Source organism: Dufourea novaeangliae, unplaced genomic scaffold (assembly GCF_001272555.1).
Source record: "Dufourea novaeangliae isolate 0120121106 unplaced genomic scaffold, ASM127255v1 scaffold8, whole genome shotgun sequence".
NCBI lineage: Eukaryota > Metazoa > Arthropoda > Insecta > Hymenoptera > Halictidae > Dufourea > Dufourea novaeangliae.
Window position 1 is genome coordinate 5,704,384 of NW_015373923.1, and position 26,475 is coordinate 5,730,858.

The window sequence follows — 26,475 nt, forward strand, 5'->3', positions numbered from 1 at the left end:
GCGTAACTTGTCAGACCAGGCCTAGTACTGTTGAACACAGTAGTAGAATCAACGAATTCCCTCGGAACACTCATTTATACTTCCATATTAGACACTTTCTTGATATTCTGAATATTTATCCAACACAAACAATCTCGTAAAGTCTCATTTACCTATTTTATATATTTCTTTCTCTTGATCATAATGCTTCTCGTACAACATAGTGTATACTTCCTAAATTTCTTAGGCAGATTCCGTAATGTCTGTCGTATCGAGTAATTAAAAACGTCATAATTCGGCCGTGGACGCGGAGTTGGATCGATAGGACAAGCTCTGATTGGCCGCGGGTCTCGCGCACCTGTAGCCCTCTTTCTACCGTGCATTTCGCTCGGCCACTTCGTCAAATTAACATACACGATTCGGCCGGAAATTACGTCCGACAATTACCCGACCTTACGCCGATGAAATATCGACGGTGCCGCCCCGACCGGCCAAATTGAGATGAACGATACATCGACGTACGTACGCGCGTTCTGACCGAGCTTTCGACCTTATCGCGGCGATCGCCTAATGCCCGCTGCCCGTGATCCACTGATCTACATAATGAGTCATGAATACGTCTGGCTACCTGACTGGAATCGTTATCTCTGATTACCCGAATAGATTCCTCGCGCCACTAACGTTGGACAGAGATTTACATAGTACGCGGGACCAAATGACTGATCTTGCATTCAGATTATCCGCCGATATTAACCCTTTGCCACGCTAACTTTTCCCCTTGACGAACAGCATCGAATCGTTAACGAAGCACAGAGAATCTTCTATTCAATTTAATCGAGAATTCGTGTCTTTCTGATATCGAAAGCTTTAATTGTTTAGAAAACAGCTGTATCATAAGATATTTATCGGAATGCCAGTTTATCGAAGAAAAGAAAGAGTATGAATTGAACGGAAAACCTTTATAAACAGGTTGTAAGACATAAGTCGAACTAAAGTCTTTATCGATGAAAGGTATTGAATATTTTACTAACCTTCGCCGCTCCGTCTGTTTCAGGTTCATCAACGCGAGGCGTAGAATTGTCCAGCCGATGATCGACCAGAGCAATCGAGCCGGTAAGACGAGCCCCATTCTGTCAACAGATCCTTACACACACACATACAACACCGAAGACGCGTATAATTTCATGTCGCCTGTGCCGGGCATGCATCACGGATACGTTTATCCGGCTTATCACGAGGGTTACACACCCGGTCCTTATCGCCTGACGTAGATCGATGCGTGCGTCGAAACGAAGGAGCGTTAGCGTCCCGATAGTAACGCTCGTCGAATCGGCATAATTGTCCCGATTAGGCGTCCGTTCTTACGAAGATGTTACTTTATTTTTACTTGTATACGTTTTATCGAACGTAGACCTTGATAGATTTTAAAGATTTGCAATTCTTTATTATACACTTTTAATAATCTTTTAATCCTTTATAACATTTATATCGCTATACTGAAGACGATTATGACGATGTTTTTGTTATCGTCTATTCATTATAAATAACTTTTTACTATTAGATAGAAAAATTCTTTATGTTTTATCTATAATATGTTTTTTCAATTATAAGACTGTTTCTTTTATTATTTTTTTTATATCCAAAATTATTTCATTTTGTAGTTTAATTCATTGTATTACGATTTCGATAGTTCAGATGTCTATTGTTCGTTGATACAGTTAGTAGCGTAGGAAGAATCGTATTTTACTTGGTTAATTCACCCCTATGTTAGACGTAAGACGCTCGGGAGAGCGGAATTTTTGGTATACTGGCAATCACGTCGCCTGTTAATTCGCCCGGTTGTCCTCAACGAGTCGAATCCTCGAATTGACCGCGACGTGTTGCTCGTGCAATTTTATGTAACCGAGGCGCCTCGGAAGTCCACGGCGTTTCCGACGCGCCCCATCTACCTTGACGATTTATCAATAAACGAATCACCTGAATGATACGAAAGCGTGTACTCGTGTTGTTACTTCGGCGGAAGCCGATTATCCTAGGAATCGTTTAGATTCGCAATTAGCTTCACTTGTTCGTTGGCATTCGATCTAACATTGCGTCACCAATGAATTCAAAAAATTGTAAAGCGAACCGAAATTAAAATAAAGACAATTCTTCAAATACATCCCCTCTTATTCACGGAAAGACAATTCTTGTGTCCTTTATTAATACTGTTACGTGTTACTCGATAGTTGTTACTCTCCAACATAGAGAGAGTAGAGTCGCAGTACGACCTCTACAATAAATAATTCTTCATTCAATCACTCCTGTTTTCTTGTTATTATTGGAGATCATGCCGCTAAAACTTACTGAAACGGTTCAAAGATATTATCAACGGGATAACAAAAGCTCTCGACGAACAAAAAAATGAAGGAACATTTACGTACCGATCCGAACAAAACCCGGACGAGGAGTACAGTTATCGAAATAAAATAAGGGTCGCCGCGTTACAGTACACGTAAAACCACCCGACCAATTTAACGCTACACGCAGGACCAGAGCCCCTGGGCGGCGGGCGTTCAGCCACCAAAAAAAGCAAACACGAGGGAAGAAAAAGCAACTCACCCTCCACCTCCATCTCTGTGTGTATCCGGGCCGTGTAATCTGTAAAGACGTCGCGTTTACGAGGAGGGAATCACTTCGTTTGCAGTAAAAGGCGACAACAACGGTTACCTCCAGCCGGGGGTTAGGGGCTCGAAGTAGCGTCGCTCACTCGGCCCTGCCCTCTATTCTCGGGGCTCAAGGGTTCGCTTGTGATTCGGATGATGGCGGGGTGGGTTGTTTCGTGAAGGTCCCGGGGGTGGGCGAAGGTGGATAACGTTCCGGATAACGTTCGGATAACGGCGGGATAATTGGTAGCGGTGATCAGACCGAGTTTTACGAGCCGCCAACGCACAAGCCCCCTCCGACCACCCTCTTCTTTTGCCCCAGGAGCCGGTATCTTTTTTCAGGGGGGAGGTTTCTTTTGTTTCCTCGAACGTGTAGAGGGCACGTCGTGATGGGGTGGTCCGGTTAAACGGTCGAAACGGACCGCGGCTACCGTGTTTTTACGAGCGCTCTCCCTCATAAACACTCCACCGAGTTACGGGTTGTTTGCCACGGCGAAACTGGGCTTCGGGGGTGCGCCTTTGATTGACGTGTCTCGGGACGCGCAACGGGTCCACGAATGTATTTTCTTTGGGAACCAGACCAGAGAAATCACTTGCCTCCCGTTCTGGCACGGTGAAATGATGTACACCTCCGCGGGAGATCTGATTAAGAGGGTAGTCTGTTAGGGGTTGTTTTCGTGGAAGATGTCGGAGCAGAAAACTCTGGGGGGTGGCCTCTGCGGGATTGCTACGTCGATGTCATTTTCTCTCGACTGTTCTGTTTGTGATTTAAGGATGTCTACGAGCCTGAAGTTACGCTTTGTCGTCTACTTTTCACGAAATAAATTCATCCTTCTCGGTTTCGAGGGGCGAGACGCTTTTTTCATTCGATTATTCATATCCTGAGAACAACTTCTGTACCGGCGTGTAGAATGTAGTCTGCAACTCGACAAATTCTAGAGTTCGTTATCGTTTTCCTGAATTCTGAAAGTTACAATAATGCAAGGAGAACATTCTGACAAATCCAGTCGATTTTTCTTCTTGTCAAATCCAAAACTACTCCAATCGTAGATCACGTCGATGTTACAGATAACAGAAACGGTGAACAAGCACGCGTGAGCCCACCGTGATTTTAGGAAAGAGACACCGACCAAGGGATGAGGGGTAGCTAACGAGCCGAAATGTTGTCGCTCGTACCGCGAGTAAAGTGGAAACCCGTGTACGTTAGATTGTCATCCCGAGTCAATCCTGATCACATCCAGCGCGCCCCGATCCAACCCCGTTCGCATCGTGCCTTCGACTCGCCCCCTTCTCTTGGCTTCGCCAACCCGATTGAAATCGATGGCGGGTTCCGCGAGCGTTCCATGGATTTTCCCAGGGCCCTAGAGGTGTTCCAGCGGTGATAACCAGGGCGTCGGTTCGAGGAAAAATTTCGCGAGAGTTTCACGGACTTTCCTCGTGTCCGACCCCCCGTTCCCGGCCATTTTTCCAATTCCTCGGAGACCGCGTCCCGGCGAGTCCGCCCTTCACCCCCGCCTCTTCGGACGATCAGCAGTCCATTAAAGCTTAATAGCCGAAGCATTAGGCCCCAGGGCAGATTTTGTTCGAACGGAAAGCGAGATAAATGTGTCTTTCAAATCCTCACAGTCCCCCGTGGACCGACGAGAACCGATGTTCCCGTCTGGCCTCCACCGGCCTTGAGGTCAGAACAGTTTATCTCGGTGGGGATCGATAATTTGCTATTCGGACCGTTAGGGTAGTTTTCGTCTGAAAATCTTTTAGGTTATAAGACGAGATTCGCTTTAACACGCTGTCGTTTCGGTTCCAAACCGTTGTCGGTGGTATGCATGTCCAAATTATCCCACGTTCAGTTCCTCGAAAAGACAGCAGTTGTCTGCTTGATACAGATGTTCAATGTTTACAAAGTATTTCTCCGATCCGATAATCCGACGTTGTTTCTGCGTTCTCACCAGCAAACTCGGCTTCCACTAGAGGAAAAAGCAACGTAGGGATAAAGGCCTCCTATCACTTGATAAATTCATTCCAAGTACTGAAATAAATGTTACAACGAATGTTACTTTGGCACAAATCTCAGTATCTGCCGAGATCAAGGAGGCCCTTCTCTTACGCCACCTTTTCCCCTAACGGAAGCCGAGTTTGCTCGTGAGTGTACATTACTTCTGTAGTACTGTATACTACTAAAAAAATAAGTAACTTTAGGTGGTACAGTTAAGTAACTCGCCCTGTATAAATCCAGGGTAGCTAAACCGTACCTTAACAGACCTCGCTCAAGGTCCCACATGACACCCGTCGATCTCTACCCAGTCGCCTATCCGCCAACAATCGTTCAACTTCGAGTCTCGTGCCCCAGAATTTTGTACTCCAAAAGTCCCAGATTGGTTTCTCAATCCAATTTCCTCTCCGACGCAATCACTAGCCGTTTTAGATCCAGCCAGGTCCCGACCCCCAGCATTCAAATTATCCGCGCACGAGCTGCGTCATTTCTCATACTCTTTTATCCGGAAATATTACGTTTACTGGATGGAGCAAACGCGTACGGGACCTGCGTCCTCCTCCTCGTCGCGCGCTTCTTCGCGCGCTCGGGCTAATGACGCGCGTCGGCCACGATCATCAATCACACTTTCATTACGCGGATCGCAGCTGCTCCGCATTGACTCCGCGTGGCCCGCGGCCCTATTGTTGTTATATCCCCCCTCCCCGGGTCGACGAGCTCGTTCTTGCTACGTGATAACGACGCGACGGCCCCGCAATCAGTGATTTCATGCCCGACTTCTGGTCGACGGCGATGACTCGCGAACGGTATATTGCTCGGCTCCGCGGACCTTAAATTCAGGAACGGAGGATGGTGTTCGGGAATTTGAAGGCCTGTTTTGGTGTTCGGAATTGGGGGAGTAGGAATTCGAGTGTTCAGAATTTGAGGGAGTTCTAGTGCAGGAGGGAGCTACACCATAATGATGGTGTTGAGGGATATTACCACAGATGAGATATAAGAATTGACCTGACATCTTATGGGACTTGGTGTCCCACGAAAATCACGCAGGTTCAAGCACACGATTTCGCCAGCGAGGAATAAAATACTGAAATGTTACGGGGAATCCTGACGTCCCCGAAGCATGGGACAGAAAATGACATTGCATGTTAGGTCTATTCTTATATCTCGTCTGTGATATTACGGCTTCTATGAAAAGTAGTCTAGGTTCGTCTTAGTATACTGTGATTGTATACAGGGTGATTCATAAATGCATGTCAATACTTTAGAGGATAAATCAACACACTAATATAAACAAAAAATGTCATCTGAATATATGTTCTGTATACCTTAGTTGTTGAGTTACGGATGAATAAAGAAAATGTTTGAAATATTAAGTGAACGGGAAGGTTCGAGGAATGTTTCGTTCGATTCCTAGGTCATTAAACGCGTATCATCGAGTCCAATAAATCGTTGCCTCGAAATTAGCGTAAAATTAGATGCGTGCACGTACGAAAGGAAAAAGCAGTAAAGGCGTTGCGCACGGTTCCGGCGGTGTACCGGTTCTAATACTGGTCGTAAAACCGCGATCCCTTTTAAATCCTTCGCCCCCACCTCTCCATTCAATCGCACGTATAGTATACAGGCGAACAAGCACTCGGACTATAAAGTATAAACCAGCGGAGCATCGTTTTACGACATACAAGATGCCCCCTTGTGTCTTTCGCAGATTCTATTAGCTTTATATCGCGTGGGTGAGCTGCGTGGTCCCTCTCGCTATCAAAGGAACTCACGGTAAATCTTCTCTTCCGGTCTCGAACGTTCGGGTAACTGTTCTGTGACGAATAACCGTTGGACTAGTTAGTCGACACGGTATAAAAGGATTTCTTAAAAGTACTATATCCAGAGAATATTCGTTAATCTAAAGGAATGATGACGCGTGTACCAGAACGTTGGTTCCATTCTCGTAAAACGTGTGTCGTCGATCAACGGATTACGTGGCTCTGATTCCAAGCCGCGATTTAATATAATTTACTCATCGAGTGGAACGTTCCATTTTGAAAGTGTAATGTATGTAATATTTTAAAGGGGGTTGGTCCTCCTGGTTTTGAACAGCGATCATCCCCACGGAATTCTCTGATGGAAATCGGCGGAACGTTCCAAAAATACACGGGCCAGATCATAAAGCAACGCGGAAATCGTACGCATTGTGGTGCCGCGCAGAAATTGGATGGATTCTGAGAAAACCGAGGGGGACGGTGGTGGGTGGCACACGCGGGAATTCGACAGGCGGTGTATCGCGGGCACTAAATGCCGCGATACTAAACAGAGCCCTCCCCTTACGAGGGTTCCGCGGAAATCATATAACCTCGTCACTTACTATCTAAATATTTGACCGCGGATTCTGGAACGGACGGGCTTACTCATGCTCCGCGAATCATGGCGTAGAACAGAAAATTTCATTCTTCTTTTATCGTTTAAAGTTCGATACAGTTATTATTTTGTATTTAGCTTGCTGGAAGTGGTCGATAAAGAAATTCAATTTACGTAAAATTCTTGTCTTTCTGCGTTACTGTGAAAGAGAACACGAACATTTAGAACTTCTGTCCGTTGGACGCATTAGCTGATAGACTTATTAAAAATTGATGTGACGGATTAAATGACGGTAGATAACACGTTTTCGTGTTTTGTTTACTCTGTACGGTTGTGCACAGGATATCTCAAGTCGTTAAAAAGTAAGTCGAGAAAAAACGGAATAAAGTCTTTCCGGGGAAGCTTCGGTTTCAAGATAATTGAACTTGAAAATTTGTTGGATATGCAATAGAAAGGAATTGTATCCAGTTGCACTACCCGATCTGAGTATATTCGCCTATCGATCTATCAAATCAGAAGTTCCAGAAAGTATCGATACCTTCGACAGAAACAAAAAACAACCAATCAAGTGCCTAGCCTAATTTCTGAAGTTGGGATGACGAAAAATCCTACAGAAACCGCCACTGTTCCTTCTGTTACGTAAATTTCACAAAATTCGAAGTCCCAGAGGAGGGTCGGAGTTTGCTAGTCGTAGGGGCAGCGGAAACCTACGTTCTTTATCAAAAGTTTCGCGTGTTCTCTTAGCTTCAGCCGGTGCCGAGGCGTTCCGACGCCGAAGACGCGGGACGACGGTGTACAGTTACTGCCGGCACCGGTGGAATCGTCGTCCCTTCGCGTGTTCGCGGAACGACGCAGTAAAAACGTAACAGCAGCCCCGAAGTACCGTAAAGCTGTGACCGTACGGTGCATTTCGTAACGATGCCGCGATAAAAGGCGTCAGCGAACCTCTGTAGCGCCGGGGCCGCGCGGAACGATCCTGGACTTTCTTGACTGCAATATTCACGGGGAACAAGTTGTTTTCGATAGCAACGAGTTCGCTCGGGAATATTCTGAAATCCAGCGACGACCTGCGGCACACGGGCGTCGGTTAATTGTTTTATCTTTGACGGCGAACACGGGTACAGAAAAAGTTTAATTCGCTTGCTTGTAGCAGAGAGGAGGGTGCAGGCGAGACCTTGTGTGCAATTTAGTTTTCTGTTCGTCTACGCATTTGGCTTTGGAGAACTCTAATTACCATTATAAAAATCGTACCAAACGTTTCCGACGAACACGATTGCACGGGACAGGTCCAATATTATAATATAAAGGCGATAGTACGGGCCATTCCACGGCAACTCACTCAACCTTGGCAGCATGTCTTCCGATTTTGATGTAACTATAATATATTATAGTCCATCTGAAATAATGAGGAGTTTATGTCATCATTTCGCTGGCTTCAAAGTTATTAACAAGTTATAAAATGTTGAAAACCGCGAGAAAGCGTACTTTTAACCAAACATGACTGGACAAACAAATTTTTATCACGGAAACTATTACAGTTACAGACAAAAATTTGTTTTCCTTGGCACCGCAAAACATTGATTTTCCTAAACATATTTTTAATTCTGTCGTACATACAACTCCATAAAAATCGAAAGACATGCTGCCACTGTTGAGTGAGTTGGCGGTGGAGTGAGCCTGTACACATCTGGATCATCCTATTAAATTTTTCTGTACGCAAAATATCAGTCAACTCCATGTTCTCCATTAACCTACACTTCCACGTAATATTGAAGCAAGCGTCAATCAAGGATGCAGTATTCTTCTTAACAAAGAAAGCGGCGTAGAGCCCAGTGATCGCGGGGAACTCACGTTCCGTATTCATTGCGCCTAATGAGCACAGCTGACCCGTTGCGATCTTCGATTCCTGGTACGGGGGGCAGCAGTCTCGATCGCCCAACGAGCGTCCGCAATAAACGATCTACCGCGAATCCCTCCACGGCTACAGTCCCAACAAACATCGCTCGGGTTCCGCGATCAGCGGCGTTTTACGAGATTCCACGCGGCTCGTTCGATTTACGCGTACGGAGAAAAGGGCAAGGGAACGATAGTAGCCGTTCGGCGGCTAGTCGAAGATATCTTAATTGCCGGTTTTGCTTATTATTCCCCGGCATTCGCCGGTAGCCGGGGGTCAACGCGAAGCTATGGGAGTTCAGAGCCGTAGATCACGGAGAAAGGTCGGCTCCGTGTCGGATATGTTCCCTCTCTTTCCTTTATCGTCCGTTCTCTGGTGGTTGTATCGGTTCTTCTCTTTCCACCATCGTCTTCCACGGGACGTTCACTTTCACAGAAGCTTGATTGTCATTTACGATCGGCGCCGATTGTGTTTTCCCATACCGTCAAAGATCGCACGCCGATGCTCGTGACCGTTGCACCTCCGTGGCTTTCCTGCCATGGTTCTACTGATTCTACTCCATCCGGCGATTAGTGTTCGATTAGGCGGGCAGTTTTTAATTCGATTCGCATGCGTGAGAGATCTCTGATTTCGTTGGTGGACGGTGCAGATTGGATCGGACGGATGGAGATAGTTTGGACGATCGATTGCGGTACTGCTGCGGGATGAATCCCCTTTTTAGTGTTTGAATGTTGGGTAGTTTTCGGATTCTATTGAGTATATTCATTTGGTCCGCTGTTGGATAACCTGTAGAGAACGCGAAACGTATTTTTAGGATCCAGAGGGGTCGCTTATTATTCGTAGAATAACACTGTAACAAATATAATGAAGTTAAGAGGACTGCCCGTCCTCTGTCTCCAAATTAATGGCACCCCTTCTTTGTGCATGAAACTATTATTTAACAGCGGATCCAGTTTTCTTATCAAGAAACAAGGGACAACGCCGGAAGCTTTCAAGCCTGCCAAAGTCACTATAAACATCTGGGCGAAACGTTCCTTCGAAACATTCCTTCGTACATTTTAACGAGTATCATCCAAAGTTTCGACCATCAATATCAGGCCATCATTGGTACCCGACGCACCGTCAAACTACATCCACCAACCCCGTCGTTCGCCTAATCTAAGCAAACTCCCGGGCAAATTTCCGGCGAGGATCAAAGATCGTGAGCCAGTCATCGAATATTCCAATTCGATGGCCGAAACCGGACCCCTCGGCCCACCCCCTGCAGACCTCGCGGACCATTCGTCACGCACTTGCTGAGAGGTCTCGGTTGATAACGCGAATCTCCCGCTCTACCATCCTCCACCACCCTTGCGTAGGCGATCGTTCCCCATTATACAGAAGCACGGGGAACGCTATCCGAAAGGTCCCTCGAAGCCCAGGGTCCAGTTTAGCCGGCGTATAGATACATCCACTCCATCTCACTTGGCCTCCATCCCCTGGCTACCGCGTCGCAACCCCCGTTTGGGTCTCCTGGCCACATCCGATTCCCCTTTTGCTCCTCGTTCTTCCCTGGCTTGATCCTTCGTCCTTTTCCATCGGATCGGCCGGGCGTCGTCCCTTCCGCCGCCTGACCATCAATCAACCTTGTCAATTTGTAATGGCGATTCTCTGTGTCCATCTCGGGAGAGGTCCAGACACCCCATACCCCCCACCCTTCCTACCCCTCCCCATCGACCGGCTCCCCTTCTTCCGTCTCTGCCTCCCCCCGGTGGCACGGTTCGATCCTACGTCCGCCACTCTATATCTGGCCAGGACGATGAGGAGCCCAGGGGCTGACGGGGAGGGAAAGGAAGGAGATATCCTATCCCGGTAGCTGGACACCAGCCCGCTGTAAACGTTCCCGCCGCCGCTGATGGGATATCGGCGAACAGAGAAAAAGAGAGAGCCCCTCTCGGCCGACGAGTTTTAACGTCTCCCCGCCGCACACCGCCTCGTGGTCCATCGGCGCGCTAAATAAAATGGATGTCCTGGGGACTCGGGGATCGGGAGAAATTGCGATCGTCCACCCCCTTACCCCACCCCCCCGGTAACTCGTGACCCGACGGAAACGTCATCGGGAGCGTCGGTGCGAACCACTCGATGCTCGCTTTGACGGTCGCTGCTCGGAATTCGACGGTCGAGACTTTCTTCGCCTCGACCATGGAATATTCAGTTATAGATTCCGTTAGACCCTAGAATGTTTACGAGAATTTTAAATTGTGTATCAAACAGAAATTTTTTAAGTGGAAATCTGTAGAGTGTAAAATGTTTTCAAAGTTCAAGTCTCATCTAATATTTGCCCTGAATCTTTCAAGCGACAGTACAGAATTGTAATACTTCACGATTGTTGTTTATAAACCTGTAAACATAAAAGATCATTAATTTCTGATTGGTATTGCTCGTCACAGATAGCTACTTATCTCTTTAACGATACGTTTACCAAGATGGACGTTATTGTTCACCACCTCCGGTAGCACATTGCTCGGACAAATAAGGGCGATATTTCATGGACTCCTCCGCGAAACGATCAAACGCCAGGGGGACAGTTGAGAGAGGCGATTCCTGCCCTCCTGCCGTGGAAGATTTTTTTCTTCTTTCTCCGCGTTTCGTGTCACGTAGGCGTGATATAGAGTTGCTTAGAGAGCCGATCTCCCCCCGCGCATTACGGCCCCAACCGTTTCAAAGGTGCTGGATACGGCTCCTTATACGACATAGATCATACGTTAATTGAAATGGGGTTGCATGCGCGTCAGCCCCCGAATACAAACGACCGACTTATAGAAATGTTATTATTTGCCGGAGGGCGCGGACGGGACACGGGACGACGGACTTAACGGAGGAAATTGCATCCCGTCGTGTTAACGTTTCGATTGCCCCGCGTGTTACTCGGCTCAGTGGTACGCCGTGAAATTGTACCGACGAGATACGACCGCCTGGACTTCGGCGAGGGAATCCCAGAATTTGGCGCAGACTTTATGGCAAGGGATTTGTTTGTAAATATTAGAATTGATGGGAATTTATGAAATGTTTCGTCTTTGTATAGGTAGATAAGTATGAATGGTGGAGGAGGACTTTCTTATTATTGTAAGTGTAGGTTATTATTTTTTATACGCTCTCGTTCCTTTTATAGTACTTCAACCTTAATCCAGTTAAGGTGAGTCCAATGGACTTACACTAATATATTTTGTACGTACATATAACTGATTTAATCCTCATTATACCATAATAAATAAGTAATCAAAAAGTTGTGAGGATTCTTACAGATTTATCCTAAAAACAAACTACATATACCCTTTATTAAAATCGCGTGATATATACATATATTGCATTGACCTCCGACTGTCCGTCTACGTTACTTAAATAGACTGCCTGGATAAGAGTTAACTCTGGAACTACCAAACCCGTCAAAATGACCGATGACACTATTTTCGTATAAGTTGATTTGAGAATACCTACTACTTTTATTTCATTTTTTCTGTTATTCTTCTTTGTGAAACAGAGAAACATCAGCTCCAGAATTTTATGTATCTACCGAAATATAACTAATTTTCTCTCAGTGTACCGAAATTCCGTGCAGCGAAATCCGTTCTGCGTGAACGAGCCAAGAGGTCGACTTCGTTGCCCCGTAGGTACATATAAACCCGACCGTCGGTGGGGTGGTTCCTCGAGCACGGAAATGAAGTCTTGGACGGTCACCATCGGTATGAAAAGATAAGGTCCGAGTTCTCGAGGGCGGCTGGACACTGCCCCCTCTCTCGTCCTCCTCTTCCGCATCAACCCTCTCTACCTCCATTCTCCCTATGCCTGGCGGCCCGGCCCTCGTCGTTCCATTCTCGTCTCTTCCAACTAGATTTTTCATGCCGTGGATCGCGTCCGGTGTATCAGGCCGTACCCAAGAACGCTGTACGCCGTAGCCATCGCGTATCACGAAGGGTGCACCTATCTTATCGGCGTAGCCATAATGGCCTGTTCTATCTCATCTCGAGTCTCGTTGACCGCTTGCCCCCTAGACCACTTTCGCCATCAAGGCTCCCGCCACGGTAATGGCGAGCAGGAAGAAACCTGGCTCGTACTCTCGGTCCGCCAAACCAGGGGGTAGGCGAGGGGAGAACACGGTATCGTTGAAACGCATCAACGCCGTTGGCCCTGGCTGTTAAGTCGTTTTATCGAAGATCGTAGAGGGAAGGGCTCTTCGATTTCGCGTCGCGAGATCGACGTCGTAGACCGTGGTTCCCTCGCGAAACGCTCGCCTGGTAATTTCTTTTCCGTCCCGTTCTCGTTTCGGAGTATTGTATACGTGTATAAATTCTTTGTGCATCGCGTTGTGCACAGTTTTGACTAAAGGGTTAGGGGTTAAGGCCGACTTGAAGGGTAGAGTGTAATCTCGAATTACTCGTTTGGTGTTAAATTATTAGTGGTGCCGTGAACTTTTGAAAAGGACATAGGCTGCGGAAGGTTATTTTTGTTCTGCATTGTTTATACAGTATGTCTAAGGTCGGATAGTACGACCGGGTAGGAGACGATTCTATTTGAAAATATAAGTCGAGAAAGAAGAATAAATTTTTTCATACGAGGCTTTGCTTTCGAGAAAAACCACTTGGAAATTTCATTGAGTATGAGTATATTGGTGATAACAATAAGTAGAAACGGAATATGACGAACAGACACGTTAGCCAAGTCTTATTCAATTGTACCCGTATCCAGCTGGTATTCGAATTCGATTATCTCGAAAATCAAGCATCATAGGAACAAATTTTATTCCACATTGTCGATTTGTTTTGTCATTTATAATAACCTCATACCCGGTTGATATCTATGTCCCCGTGTATAAACAATACAGAACGAAAATAACCTTTTGTTAATATCAAAGATTCCAAAAGTGTAAATTGCAACAATTTTCCAACACGAGCAATCTATACACTTTTAGATAATTTATTGCAAGTTGAATATCGGAGAACTAGTAGTTCGGTTGACCCGGTCACGATTAAGACATTGAACCTTAAGTGATTACGTGCCACGGCGGATTGTGTACGTGATCGTCAGGAAAATTTCAAAAGAACGGCCCTCTTAAATATTATATTGCGCGGGAGGTCCGAAACTCGTGGTTCACCCGTGGTTCACCCGTGGCAAGAGTTCGTACGCGACATTTAAACGACCAGCCAGCCGCTCGACTCGGCTTATTTATGTCTGTCGTAAGGAGAGACACTTCCGACGTTTGTGGCTCTCATAACCTCCGTTTATTGACACTGTTAAGAATGCTTTCTGTAATCCATTGACGGGGATCTACCCGCAGGCTGTTGCATCCGCCTCGTTAAACCCGTAATTTCGCGTCCACCACTTTCAGCGGGGCATTATTACGCTACGGATGCCCACGCCTCGTCGCCTTCGATATTCAAAGGAACCCATGAATCCCGTCCCGTTACGTTCTAGTCGACCGTGGCGTTTAATTGTCGAAAAAGAATAATTCCCAGTTCAAAAATATTGTTGCAGACACTCAAAGAGTATAACAACATATAATATTTGGAAAGTCCTATTTCTGTATTTCCACTTAATTCATTTCTTCGTTTCTCTCGAGGCCTTTGAGAAATTGACTTTGGTCACAACATTGGTGATTTGTTAGACAATACAGAAATTAATCTTCGGTGTACCAACGTAACGATGCTGTTCGAAAACTGGTTAGAACAGCCAGTGCAGCAACGGTCACTCAATCCATCAAACTCCGAACGAACCGTTCCTTCCATTTACCTCCAGTCAACGGAACATCTTCGTTCCATCACGATTTGCCATATGGCCAGGGGATCGAAACGTACAACAGGAATTCCTGAAACGTCTCTTCCGAACGTGTCGCGCACATGTCGCCGGTTCCTCAGTCCCGAGGACCGGCAAAACACCGCGAAACGCGACGCAGCGTGGGCAGACGAGAGAGCAACGGGCTGCACCTCGGCCCCTAGGCCTCCTTAATTATCATAATTTATAGCCAATCGGTTAATTAAAATATCTAAATACCGTATAGGCCGCATAAGGTCCGATAATATATATTCGAACCAGTCGGTTCCCCCTTCTACCGCTTCGTACCTTATAAATATTAAATGTTTTATGGACCACGAGTCCAGCGATGTACTTTCTCTCTTTCTCTCTCTCCCCCTCTGCCCCCTGCTTCCCTCGATCATTAATTATTTATCACGTCAACTAAGGAACCAGTCAGCCGCGAGCGCTCCTCGGGTTTTATCGAATCGCCGAGGCAGGATTTAACGAATCTCGATCCCGTCCGTCCGTCTGTCCCGTCGACCGAAATTTATGTGGACTCGTCGCGACCACGGGGGTGAGGAATCGAGGGTTGAAGGAACGAAAAAAACCGTCCAGGCTGAAGAACTGGGTTAAAATATGCCAACCCCGCCGCGTATCGCGTGGGGATGGGTAAATTAATTTCAGCTTGTCACGGGTAGAACATCCATAAATGCAGTAGCTTCTTTGCTACCCCGTCCATCTCGTGTGCATGCTCCCTATCCCAGCGTTTCACTCTCTCGCTCTGTGCCTTGCTGCTCTGCATCTTGTAGGACAAAAATCTGCCGTGTAATGCTCGTTGTTTATGCATTCGTAAATAAGTACTTCGGTGAACGCTCGCCAGGCGAATCGATATGGCGGTTTTCTCGTGCCACGTGCTACTGTTGTATCGGTTTGTCGCGCGTTCTTTGATTAACATTGAGAAAAATGGATCGTGTGGAAATTCTTGTACTTTTCCCGAGAATCATGGAAACTGTAGAAAATTTTTTTCGCGCTTCGTTCTATTTAATTAGTCACTTGTATGTTGTAATACGTCAATTTCTTAACGGTGTATTACCAACGTTTCTTTCGTAAGTATAAAACTCTTTGAATTACGGAATCTAGTCATACTGCACTAACATTCCTTTCATCATTATTATTCATCTCCGTTGCATTTCTCCGTTCCCTCATCCATTCTACTTCAAATTGCCCCCCTGTCAAAAATCTCTCTCGAACGAATTCCCCGAAATATCAACGAATTTTTCACCCTCTCGGCGGCGCATTACCGGCTCTTCTCCGTCGCGTTCTTCGACTCCGTCGGACTTCACGGCGAAACGAGTTATGATACCGGGAGAGCGCAAGAAAACCGATCGAAGGGCGGTCGATAGCTCGCCAGGAGGCGGCGCAGGAACGATCTCTTCCCGGATATTGCGACGTTCCCGGAACGCTCCGCGTTCCTGGATATCCTCAGGGCCCCACGGTGTAAGAGCTAGCTCGCCGGTCGCTCGATCGATGTCCGCTCCTGGATATCCGCGGCCAGGAACGTAGGAAAGAACCGAAACGGCCTGGGCGGGGGGGGGGGTGTACGTTAGGAAAGGGAAGTTGCTTGCTGGAGACAGCGGAAGAAAAATAGCGGAAGTCATCGACCTCCAAGGGGCCATATATCAGAGGGTCGCAGGGGGAGTGCTTTGTGTGTGGCCGTTTCCACTACCGTGTACGCGCTCGTCCTTGCTCGCGTGCACGGTCACGCGCGTACGTACACACACACACACACACACACACGTGTATATACAAATGGAAAAAGTGTACAAGGAGGTGGTGGGGTCTACGACTGGGAAGAGGCGACTAGAAGACCAGGAGAAAAAGGGAAGCAGACCAGCGAATCTAGGATAGTAGTCCCAGCGTTTCATCATCCGCGAGGACAACGATAGCAGTCGGTCGATCTCCCCGACCAGTCCAGGGTGGGTTTATCTTAAATGAGACTCCCCGAGGGCTTAACTCGGCTCGGCGAGGTTAGCCGTCTGCCTCGTACTCGCAGTCAGGATATATCTCTGATTGATTAAATTCCTGCAATTACGTCGCGTCGTATATCACGCCGGGCGGCCAACCCCCGGAGATAGATCGTTTTAAGTCCCGCGGAACCCTGGGACCGTGCATTGTTTCGTCACTGTGAGGTAGCACCTTGACTCTCGTGGAGCTCTCGCTTCTAGAAATATCTATGTTTCGCGGGACGGAGGAGGGAACAGATGATCATTTAATAAACACTGGCTGCTGCAGGTGATCAGGTCTGTCAAACCTCTGCAGAGTATCCTCTAGGAAAATTGGATTTCCAAGAGATCCGAATGGAAATTATAGACAATACTTTCCTATCGCTTGTTATAGAGATTCCTATTCAGCCGACGTAAATCATTACGCCCGTCCACGTTTCGACAATACGCTACCAAAGCCAATCGGTGCTTGCGACCATGTCAACGGATTCCTGTGATTGTTTCCATTAAACAGTTTTAATCACAGCATTTACGAACGAAACCCACGCCCGACAAGCGGTATAACGGCCGCCGAAATTCATTGTGGATCCGTCACACAATGCACACCGTCGATGTTATTCTCTTGGGCCCGACGACGTTATCTTCGATCGACGTCGAAACAAACAATGCTAGGAAACGGTGGATAGACGCGAGAAAAAGGGACTAGACAGCGTTCCAACGGTATAGAGACGGGGAAAGAGAAGAAAAAAAAAAGGACACTGGGAGACAGTAGGAGGGGACGAGCGATAGCAGTCGGAGAGGTAGCTAGAGGGAAAGGGGGCGCAGGCAGAGCGAGCGGATGAGTTATTAGATCCGGCGTATCCGGTATTGCGTCGCGGATGACCAATAGTTTCATCGAGGGATTGTTGAAGGTTCCGGAGCACATTTCCGGTTTCCGCTCGACGAATCACCCTTCTCCCCCCAACCCCCTTTCTACTCCCTCTTCTTCATCTTCCCCGTGTCTCGACGACCTCTCGGAATTTGCTTGTCCGTGAACCGAAGAGGGGTGAGGAGTGGAGAGGGCTGCTTTTGGCTCCCTCTGGTACCCACTAACCGTGACGATTCTCCGTCGACCTCTCTATGGCTCTCTTCCCTCGGACACGAGGGTAGTTTGGCTCTCGATGGATATTACCGTCATCCTGCAGCCTCCTTCGATCAGTTTCTACGTGATCTCGGTTCAACTGAAGATTCGAACATTCTTGACTGGCTTTCGGCGTGGTCCGTATTGGAATATTCGATGGTCGTGTTCCTAATCTTTTTAGACCCATGAAACCTATATCTGAGCTTGTAATTCGTAGTGGATTGCAGATCTAAAATGTGGATGACACGTATATCGTGAAAAGGCCGGGTTATTTAAATACAGTTAAAAGATTGTTGCGTAAAATTAATATCGTAGTATAATTTAACCTCTTAGCTGTGAACGACTCGTCGTGCGATAAAATTAATTACCATTTGTTATTTGAATTAAAATTTTTGTGAACACTAAAACATGTTTGTAAATTTTAAACGTTTTGCATCATTTTACCAAATAATTTACTTTTTAATAAGAAAATTATGAATGATTCAGTATTGTAAATAATATAACTAAATTTACACAATAAAAATATTGATTTTTCAAAATAAAAAAAGAAGTCCTATTGCCTTATAATTTAATTTACTTTTACAGGAACTGCACATACTCTGTGTTTGACGAGTATACGCATTTAAAAACGGTGTCACAGCTGAGAGGATAAAACAAGACGATTTATGACTTAAAAATGAAGTAAATTGTGTCTGGCTACGTACGGCCTTTTTCACTGACAGTCAACGTCTTAACCCAGTTGTCCCCATAACAGTATCCCACATACAAAATTCAAACCTCTTCACTCGAAAATATTCCTAATTAAAAATAAAATACATTTTTCATCGTCTTCGGTTCCCGGTAAAGTGCTCAAGAAAACTCGAAATTTCAATAAATAAGTGTACATTACCAATAAAGCCCCCAACAGCAAAAACCCTTGGCACCGCCACCGTATAGGTGTAATCCCCTGAACCGAGTCGTTCCCGGGGCATTCACAGTTCGTGGGCATCGCTAATTAAGTCGTCAATTCTGTCGGGTCACGGGGGGGTTGGTCCGCGGCTCTCCGGGTCCCCCTCTCCTTGAATCTTGCCGGAAGTTCGTTACTACACTCGGCCACACCGGGAACTCCGGGGAAGTGATGGTTGTTACTTAGACTGCTCATATTTATCACGTTCCTCGGTCTTTCTCCGGTTTCCACCTAGCTCGCCCCCTTCTTCCGCGGTTTTCACACCGTTCTACCGGTGAAATCTCCCCTCCCCCCCTTTTCTGGCAAACTCGGCGACGCGCCTAGGAGGATGGGTTACGCTCGACCGGGTGGCAAAGGGGGTGGAGAGAAGGAACTCGGTGGCGAACTCTGGCTAGAACTCCGGTAGAAACTCGCGGGCAGAAACGCTCGCTCGCCGTGTCGCCGGCAACTAACTTCAGAAGCTCCTTTCCAACCCCCGCAAGGATTCCACGCTCGTCTAGGCCGCCCCCGCGGCCTTACACGCTTCCGTACCTCCGGATCTCCGTCTGAAACGCAGCCAGGCATCCAGCTAGGCCGCAACCATAAGTTACTAATGTTGTTCCCGTGTTGGCGCGCGGCATCGAGCAACCAGGACCTCGGGAGAGGGCGAGCCAACCTTCCTCCCCCTCCCCCTCGCTCTTCCTCCCTCTTCGCAAAACGGATTTCGAAGTTTTACCTCGTTTCCGAGGGGGATTATCTTCCTCGGTATAATAGATACGCTCTAGCGGCTCCTCGAAGGTGTCTTTCCGTGTTTTGCGGTCTCCTCGAGCCCGCTGATTAGAGGTAATCGCGGATGCGGCTGGGATGTCGACCTGGTGCGGGGAATTCTGTTATACGGGGTGTATCTTTGAAGAACGACGTTCTTGTTGATATAGTTGGTACTTTTTCTGTGTTAGGAGGCGACATATTGCAGGGGAAGTTTGATTCAAACGTGTTGTTTTTTCATCCAGTCAATAGACGATCTTTTGCTTGACCTTGAAGGGACAGAGTATTTTTTTAATAGATTATGATTTCCTCGAAGAAGATTAGCTTCACAAACACTTCGTATATATAGTAAAGTGTGCAGCCTTTCCACAATACCGCTGTTTTCCTCGCCAGATCCGTCCCGAACCAATGCGCGCAACGCGTCTTATTTTTATATTTCATTGAGACGACGCCGAGATCGCGGACACCGCCATAAATATCTCCGGTGACCTTTGCGCGCGCGCGGTAGCCCGCATAATTCATCCTCGATTATAATGATGCGTTTAGCGCTCCCGTATTAATCAATTCGCCGGCTATTTATCACTCCACCGGCCAATTTGTAATCGTTGCTAAATCAACCATTATTCAATTGAATAAAATCCGGACAGCGAACCAAGTGAGTACGGACACTCATCCGGCGTTTCCTCTCGAAACAACATACAGCGCCAATCTTCCACGTAGAGAGATCCTCTCTTGATAGACAGACCCTACTCACCAGCAAATTACACAACCATGATCCCCACGAGTCTCTCCTATTTTTCTTTCCATCGTTAAAATTCCTCTGGCGCATATTTTCGAAGGTGCCCCATCGATGGACACAACTTTCCGTAATTAACACTTTACCTTCCATAGTGAAAAAAGCCATACGTAGCCAGACATACTTTATTTCGTTTTTTTAAATTTTACTCTAAGTCCTCGATGACTGCTCGAAGGCTCCTCGATACTGACAACGAGATGTCCCCGGATTTAACACTGATTTTTTAATGAGGTTCTTGTTTCAGCCATATATGGCCATTAGCTTATGAAATATTTAATGTTCAGTGCCAAGGAGCCTTCGAACCATATTAATTTCTACCATATTAATTTTACACAAACATATTCTAACAGAATTTAAATAATCCAGTCCCTTTGCGATCTACGTGTCACCCTTATTTGGGTGACGTGGCAGTCAAAATGTTGAGCGAATATCCTCCTTTATACGTTTCTGAATCACCACGCCTGGAACGACGGTATTGCCAGCAGTTTCGGGCGTTGGGTCGAAGAAGGGTCCAACGTTGGTTCCGTCGAAGGAACCAAGCGGCTTTGCGGATTTACGCGGTGTTGTTGGGGCGGCTTTATTGCGTTACACCGAGTTTTTCCGCCGCGGTTCCTCGTTACAACGTGACCCCAAGTATCCTCGTCGTCATCCACCCCGTCGACCACCGCGGAAAAGTAACGTCGGCCACCGTGATGAAGGGAACCACCGACTAACGAACTCCCCGTACGACTCTGAAGTGCTATCTCCACGAGACTCAAAGGCGCCGTAAGAAGTGCCATTAAGGCGGCGATCATATCTACCGATGGTCCGTCTTCGTTTATTAAAGCGCGATGAGAGGGCGCGCCGCCCGGCTTTTTGCCAGACCTGGACCCACGGTCGATAGAGGATCCGTTCCTCGGGCTCGATAAGAATCCGACGACCTGAGCCGAGATACCATCGATTCTTTTGTTCTTGTCGATACCGGCGATACGGCCGGAGATGAGGGGATAGAGTCATGTAGGTTTTAATCGTTTGCGGTATGATATCGGTTGCCGGGGAGGAGCTGCGTGGACATTGAACCGGAGGAAGAGTTAATAGGAGTATTTTTTTTATGTTTTCAGTGGTGGTATAGTAACGTTGATGTTCGAAAGTAATTTATACAATATTTAACAGTTTATGTCGGAGCAGTAAAGTGTTCAAGCTGTCTCAGGTAGAGTGGTACAACCGGACTGATGTAGTTTCTAATAATAATAAATCTAATGAGAAAATTTAGTCGCAAAAAAGAGTAACATTTTTTTAGGTGATGTTTCGTTTTCGAAATAATTTCTATTGAGAATTTGTTGGGTGCACGGGCAGTAGAATAGGTTTGGTTATTGCGTCTGTTCGTTGCTGGCCGTTTCTACTTACTGCTATCACAAATACACGTGATTACGATGAATTTCCAAACCCAATTTCCTCGAGAATGAAACGCCAAACGAAAACATATTTATTCTTTTTTTCGTCTTATTTTTCCTTATAGAACCACCCCTTATCCGATTGTATACCTGGTCTGAGACACCTTGTATATGAATAACGACTTTCGTACCAGTTACGAGTTTTGTCAGACTCATAATTCTCAGCGAAATTTGTCCAAAAATTAAACATTCTACCTTTAAAAAAAAATAATTAACATTACCCCGATTGAAAAGTATTGAAATAACTAGGTAAACAAACGAACAATCACTCTCCCTAAGACTTCCCGTTCTTCGAACGAGGAAAATCTCACCTCTCCCAATCCCGAATCGAGCGACCGGAAGCACACGCATAATTTCGATTCGCGGACAATTTTACAGGGAATAATCGTCGGGACGGTCGATCGGGCGAGGCTTAACGAGGCAATTTACACGTACAGAAGGAGACAGGCTCGCGACCCGTCTTGAAAAAGATCGGCCCCTCGCCCCCTTCGCCACCTTGGCATCGCGATTCCATCGGACTTCGCCTCCCGCGCGGCCGATTCCTTAATTTCCCATATTGTGGCCCCGTCCAGGCCGTCCCAGAAGACGCCCCGCTGCGTTATAGCGCGGTTTAATCACACTACAACCGCGCATCCCTCGTTAGTGGGATATCGTAGAGGCCCCATAATACAAGACTACATTCCACCGGAGCGGATAGGCCGCGAGAGACGCTCCTTTCGCGGGAGAAGCTGCACACGTAGCCTGCACCGCGCCGGTTTTATTGGACCCGCAATAATCGTTCGGGCTCCCGTGATTGGTGGAAAGTGGCGCTCCGTTGATCCTTCACGCCGCGGGATCGTTCGCGGGCACGCAGGAAAACGAATTGCCGCCTCGGACCGATCGTTTTTCCCCCTCCCCCCACCTTGAACCCTCGGGATCATTCTTGTTCCCCCTTAGATCTTCTGGAGGATTCGAGGAAACGTGTGTATAGCGTTTAATGGTCTATTCTTTAATGCTTGTTTCGGTAGTAAAGTGCTACCAAATGATACAAAATGAAACAATTCTGTTTATAGCGCTGAGACTGTGATCTGTCACAGGAGCATTGAATGATCTAAAGGATTGGAATGCTTGCAATCTGTTTCGAATATTTTTACTGCCAGGTCAACTAAATACGGATGACATGTACATTCCAAAGAGGCTGGATTGTTTGAATACCGTTAGAAAATTTTTGTTTAAAATTAATATCGCAGTATAGTTTAAAACAAGATCAAATTCTGTTAATTAAATGCATATATTTGCGACGATTTATAACTTAAAAAATGAAATATATCGTGTCTGCCTCCATACGGCTTACTTCACTGTGGCAGTCAACGTGTTAACATACTCATTCCACTTAGATATAACTATATCAGTCGTACGAAGGAAAAATTAGAGATATAACTTTAACCAATATTTCATACTCTAGGTATTACAGATACAAATTACAATAAATTAACCAAACAATATACTCACTTCCATCGTCTAAACAAGATTCACCTATTCGAACCAGAGGCAACATCCTTAAGGGAATACACGCGGAGACGAGCTGGCATTCGACAGGCAATAAACAGCGTAATATCGTTCCCGCGGAGATAGTCGATCGTGGTTTAGCATAAGAAAGGCTTAGAAGAGTGTTCGACAATGGCTGGTGTGTCTGGCTTTCGCCTTGTTCGAGATTTCGATGACGCCCGATCCCCTCCCTTCCTCCCATCCCCTTGTCGTTCGGCTCTTGGCCCGGTCTGGTATTGGTGCCGGAGGGTAGGACGCAATCAGTGCCCTTGATTTATCGCGGCAATATACATTAAGATACCGACATTAAAACTAGGGGAGCCTCCCGTGGATTCCGGGCTCCATTACCGCTTACGAAAAGAGAGAGGAGCTGTCGTCGCGTTCGACCGTACCGCTCCGAGGCCGACGAAGATTGAATCTCCTCGACCGCCCGATTCGTCGTTCCTGGCCGAATTGCTGGCGCAGCGAGTCGCTCGCTTCCGGTACGCGTCTATTTAGCGATATTAGGGTCTCTGGACTTTGATTTACGAATCCCCACCGACCCGAACTTACGTCGATCTCGAAGACTTTTGGGATTGGAAATAGGGAGTCCAGTTTGGTTTTGGGTGCCCTCTGGTGACATGAACGCGTTTATATGATCGAGGTCACGATGGGGTCTATAATTTCCAGAAATTTAAAATTCTTTAGTAATTCACGTATAGTGAGAAACAATATCCAAAAAACATTCACTCGTCAATTTTTGATGTCTAAATCTTGATAAGTTCTACTATCAGTTGTCTTTTACTTCTTTGGTCTCTAAAAGAAAAGCTAAAAAGAAATAGTAAGCTTATAAGGACCGACCGTAACGTCGGCCAATCGCGGTACACACACATACACAGCTCGCCAGATCCCAGTTGTCCCTTCTTGAGGGACATCGATCGTGGTGTCCCGGTGCCGTTCGGAAGAACACCGAAAGGGACCACGCGAAGAGAATGCTGTCAAGGGGGGCAGGACTGGCGAGCTTTTCCAATACCCGCTCGCCAATTACGGAACAGAGATCTAACCGTAGTAACGTGTAGTGTTTCCACCATTGTCCGCAGGTCCGAGCGGGGCATACAGTCCGGATGCGACGATGGGCTACATGATGGACGGACAAGCGGCGAGCATGATGCACCGGCCGCCCGGTGATCCAACCTTCCACAATCAGTACCATTACCCGCCAGAGTACTATGGACATCACTTATAAAGGTACGTGGGAAAGTAGCCTTGTTTGTTCCGCCCGTTGTCCACGTCGACGCTGACGTGGCGACCACGCGAATTGAATCGATAAAATGCTCGCTGGTTGCTTTCAAAACACGGGATTTGCTACGAGACTTTCATAGGTGTAATAGGGATGACGGGGGAGTAGTGAAAATGCGCGTTCAAAGTAACGATATAAAAGCCAGAATTGTGTTCCTGTCGTTGATTAACCATTTAACACTCACTTCAAAAATTCGTAAAATTCTGTCTCCGGTTAATATGAAACTTTTGTCAGCAAGAATCCGTAGTTCCACTGATTGGAAGTAGATCTCAACTATGTCGGTTCAGAAATTCAAGTATTCCCTTCAAGACTAAACAGAGAAAAAAGAAATTTAATATCGAGATTCTTAACTTCAAAGTAACAAGATACAACATTATAAGTTAAAGGGTTAATACTAAAAACTAGAAGCTACCTTTGGATCACTGTGTACAGAGAGACCCTTTCAGTGAAAGAAAAACTTCTGTAATTTTGCAAGTACGTCTGTAACAAATCTGAATTATTTGATTTCTCGACGGTGCTAGAAATGAAAATAATAGCAATAAAGCATATCCGACGTTCCACGAACGATGGTATATTAACCCGTGCCGCTTTCTCACGTTGCAGCAGTAGTCGCGAGTGAAGGTAGACGATGGAATGACGGTTCTTGCGGAACGGGAAACGTGGAAGCGTGACGGAAGCAACCGTGCCTCCGGTACCGGCGCGAGGGCGAGTAGCGCATTCAGTCGCCTCGCGGGGTAATCAGCGCCGAGTACAAGAAGAAATCTCTTCCCACGTTGCACGCCGGTACGACTCGTGCTGCCGGATATACTCGAGGTGTGGGGCGCGCCCAGGGGCTGCACGATCACGGAGGATCCAAGATGGCGTCGGTCCGGTTCGCGTATACGAAGAGAAGAGGAGAAGAGAGCGTTCTGTGTTCTCGAGTCGAGGGGCACTCGGTTCATCGCGGACGAATGCAGAGGAAGAACGCGTGACGCAGGATCGCCGTGTAGCACTAAGAAAGAGGGAAACCGGAAGAGGGTAAAGAAAGAAAAAAAAAAATGAAAAGAGACCGGCTGGGACGTCGGAACGCGCGAGAGAAACCGGATAAATAGCAAGGAGTGATAAGGCTGGCTGGGGTGTACGCGGCTTTGGCGAACGCGGGCAGGAAGGAAGGATAGTAGCCGCGTGGAAATTCATGTGATTGTTCTGTGTACAAATGTCGCCGTGTAATATTGTAGTGGATCGAGGAATTTAAATGTTAAATTTTAATACGGTCGCGCGTCACGAGCTACGTATGTTAAAACACGATAACGATGGGATGACAGGGAGGCGCGCGGATCAACGCGAGTGATATAGGCAATTTAGCGGATGTGTACATTAAAGGGTGGGGGGCGGGGGGTGGTGATGGGGACTGGAAAGATAGAACAAAACGTCGGAGCCCCGGTTGCTCGGCTACGGGGTCCGTACACCATAGATAGGACACGTCCACTCTGCGGCAAGGACGACGATATAGCGAACCAGGGAAGGCACGATGTATACAGGCGACCGCGGCGGCACGGAGTTTCGACCCGAGACCGAAGATAGAACCGAGGGAATCGAGTACGTATATGTACGTACACAGAGGACACACGCGCCACGGAATCGTGTGTACAGATATATACCGGTTATATAAATAAATATAAATAGAGAAAAGAATTTTAGTAGCGCGTACGCGCGCGCGCGCAACGGCGACGACGACGACGACCGGGCCTGCGTTCAGAAACGAGGATATGGACGATAGAAGACGCGCGGCTCTCGGTACGCGTACAAAAAAATTGGGTATATTAACGTGGACTGAGTTCGTCGCGACGTACACATTTGGTGCATATGGGGTGAAACGAGGAACGGAGAAGGAGGAGGATGAGGAATGGGACGTGATTACGCGTTTATAGCACCGAGGAATGATAATCGACGCGTGTGCCGGACTCGAGGCGTCGACCACCATTCACTTGCGTATATATATTTATATATATACATATA

At 46.8% G+C, this 26,475-nt stretch overlaps 1 protein-coding gene across 1 annotated transcript in view; it reads left to right on the plus strand.

The window, feature by feature from the left end:
- The window catches only part of LOC107194601 (homeobox protein homothorax-like), a 212,151-nt gene extending 185,921 nt beyond the window's left edge, over window positions 1-26,230 (plus strand). The window contains exons 5-7 of the mRNA XM_015584244.1: window positions 1,034-1,092; window positions 24,257-24,425; window positions 25,081-26,230. Coding sequence (XP_015439730.1) covers window positions 1,034-1,092; window positions 24,257-24,423 — 226 coding nt within the window. The 3' untranslated portion in view covers window positions 24,424-24,425; window positions 25,081-26,230. The remainder of the gene's footprint in view (window positions 1-1,033; window positions 1,093-24,256; window positions 24,426-25,080) is intronic.
- Window positions 26,231-26,475: the final 245 nt, after the last annotated feature.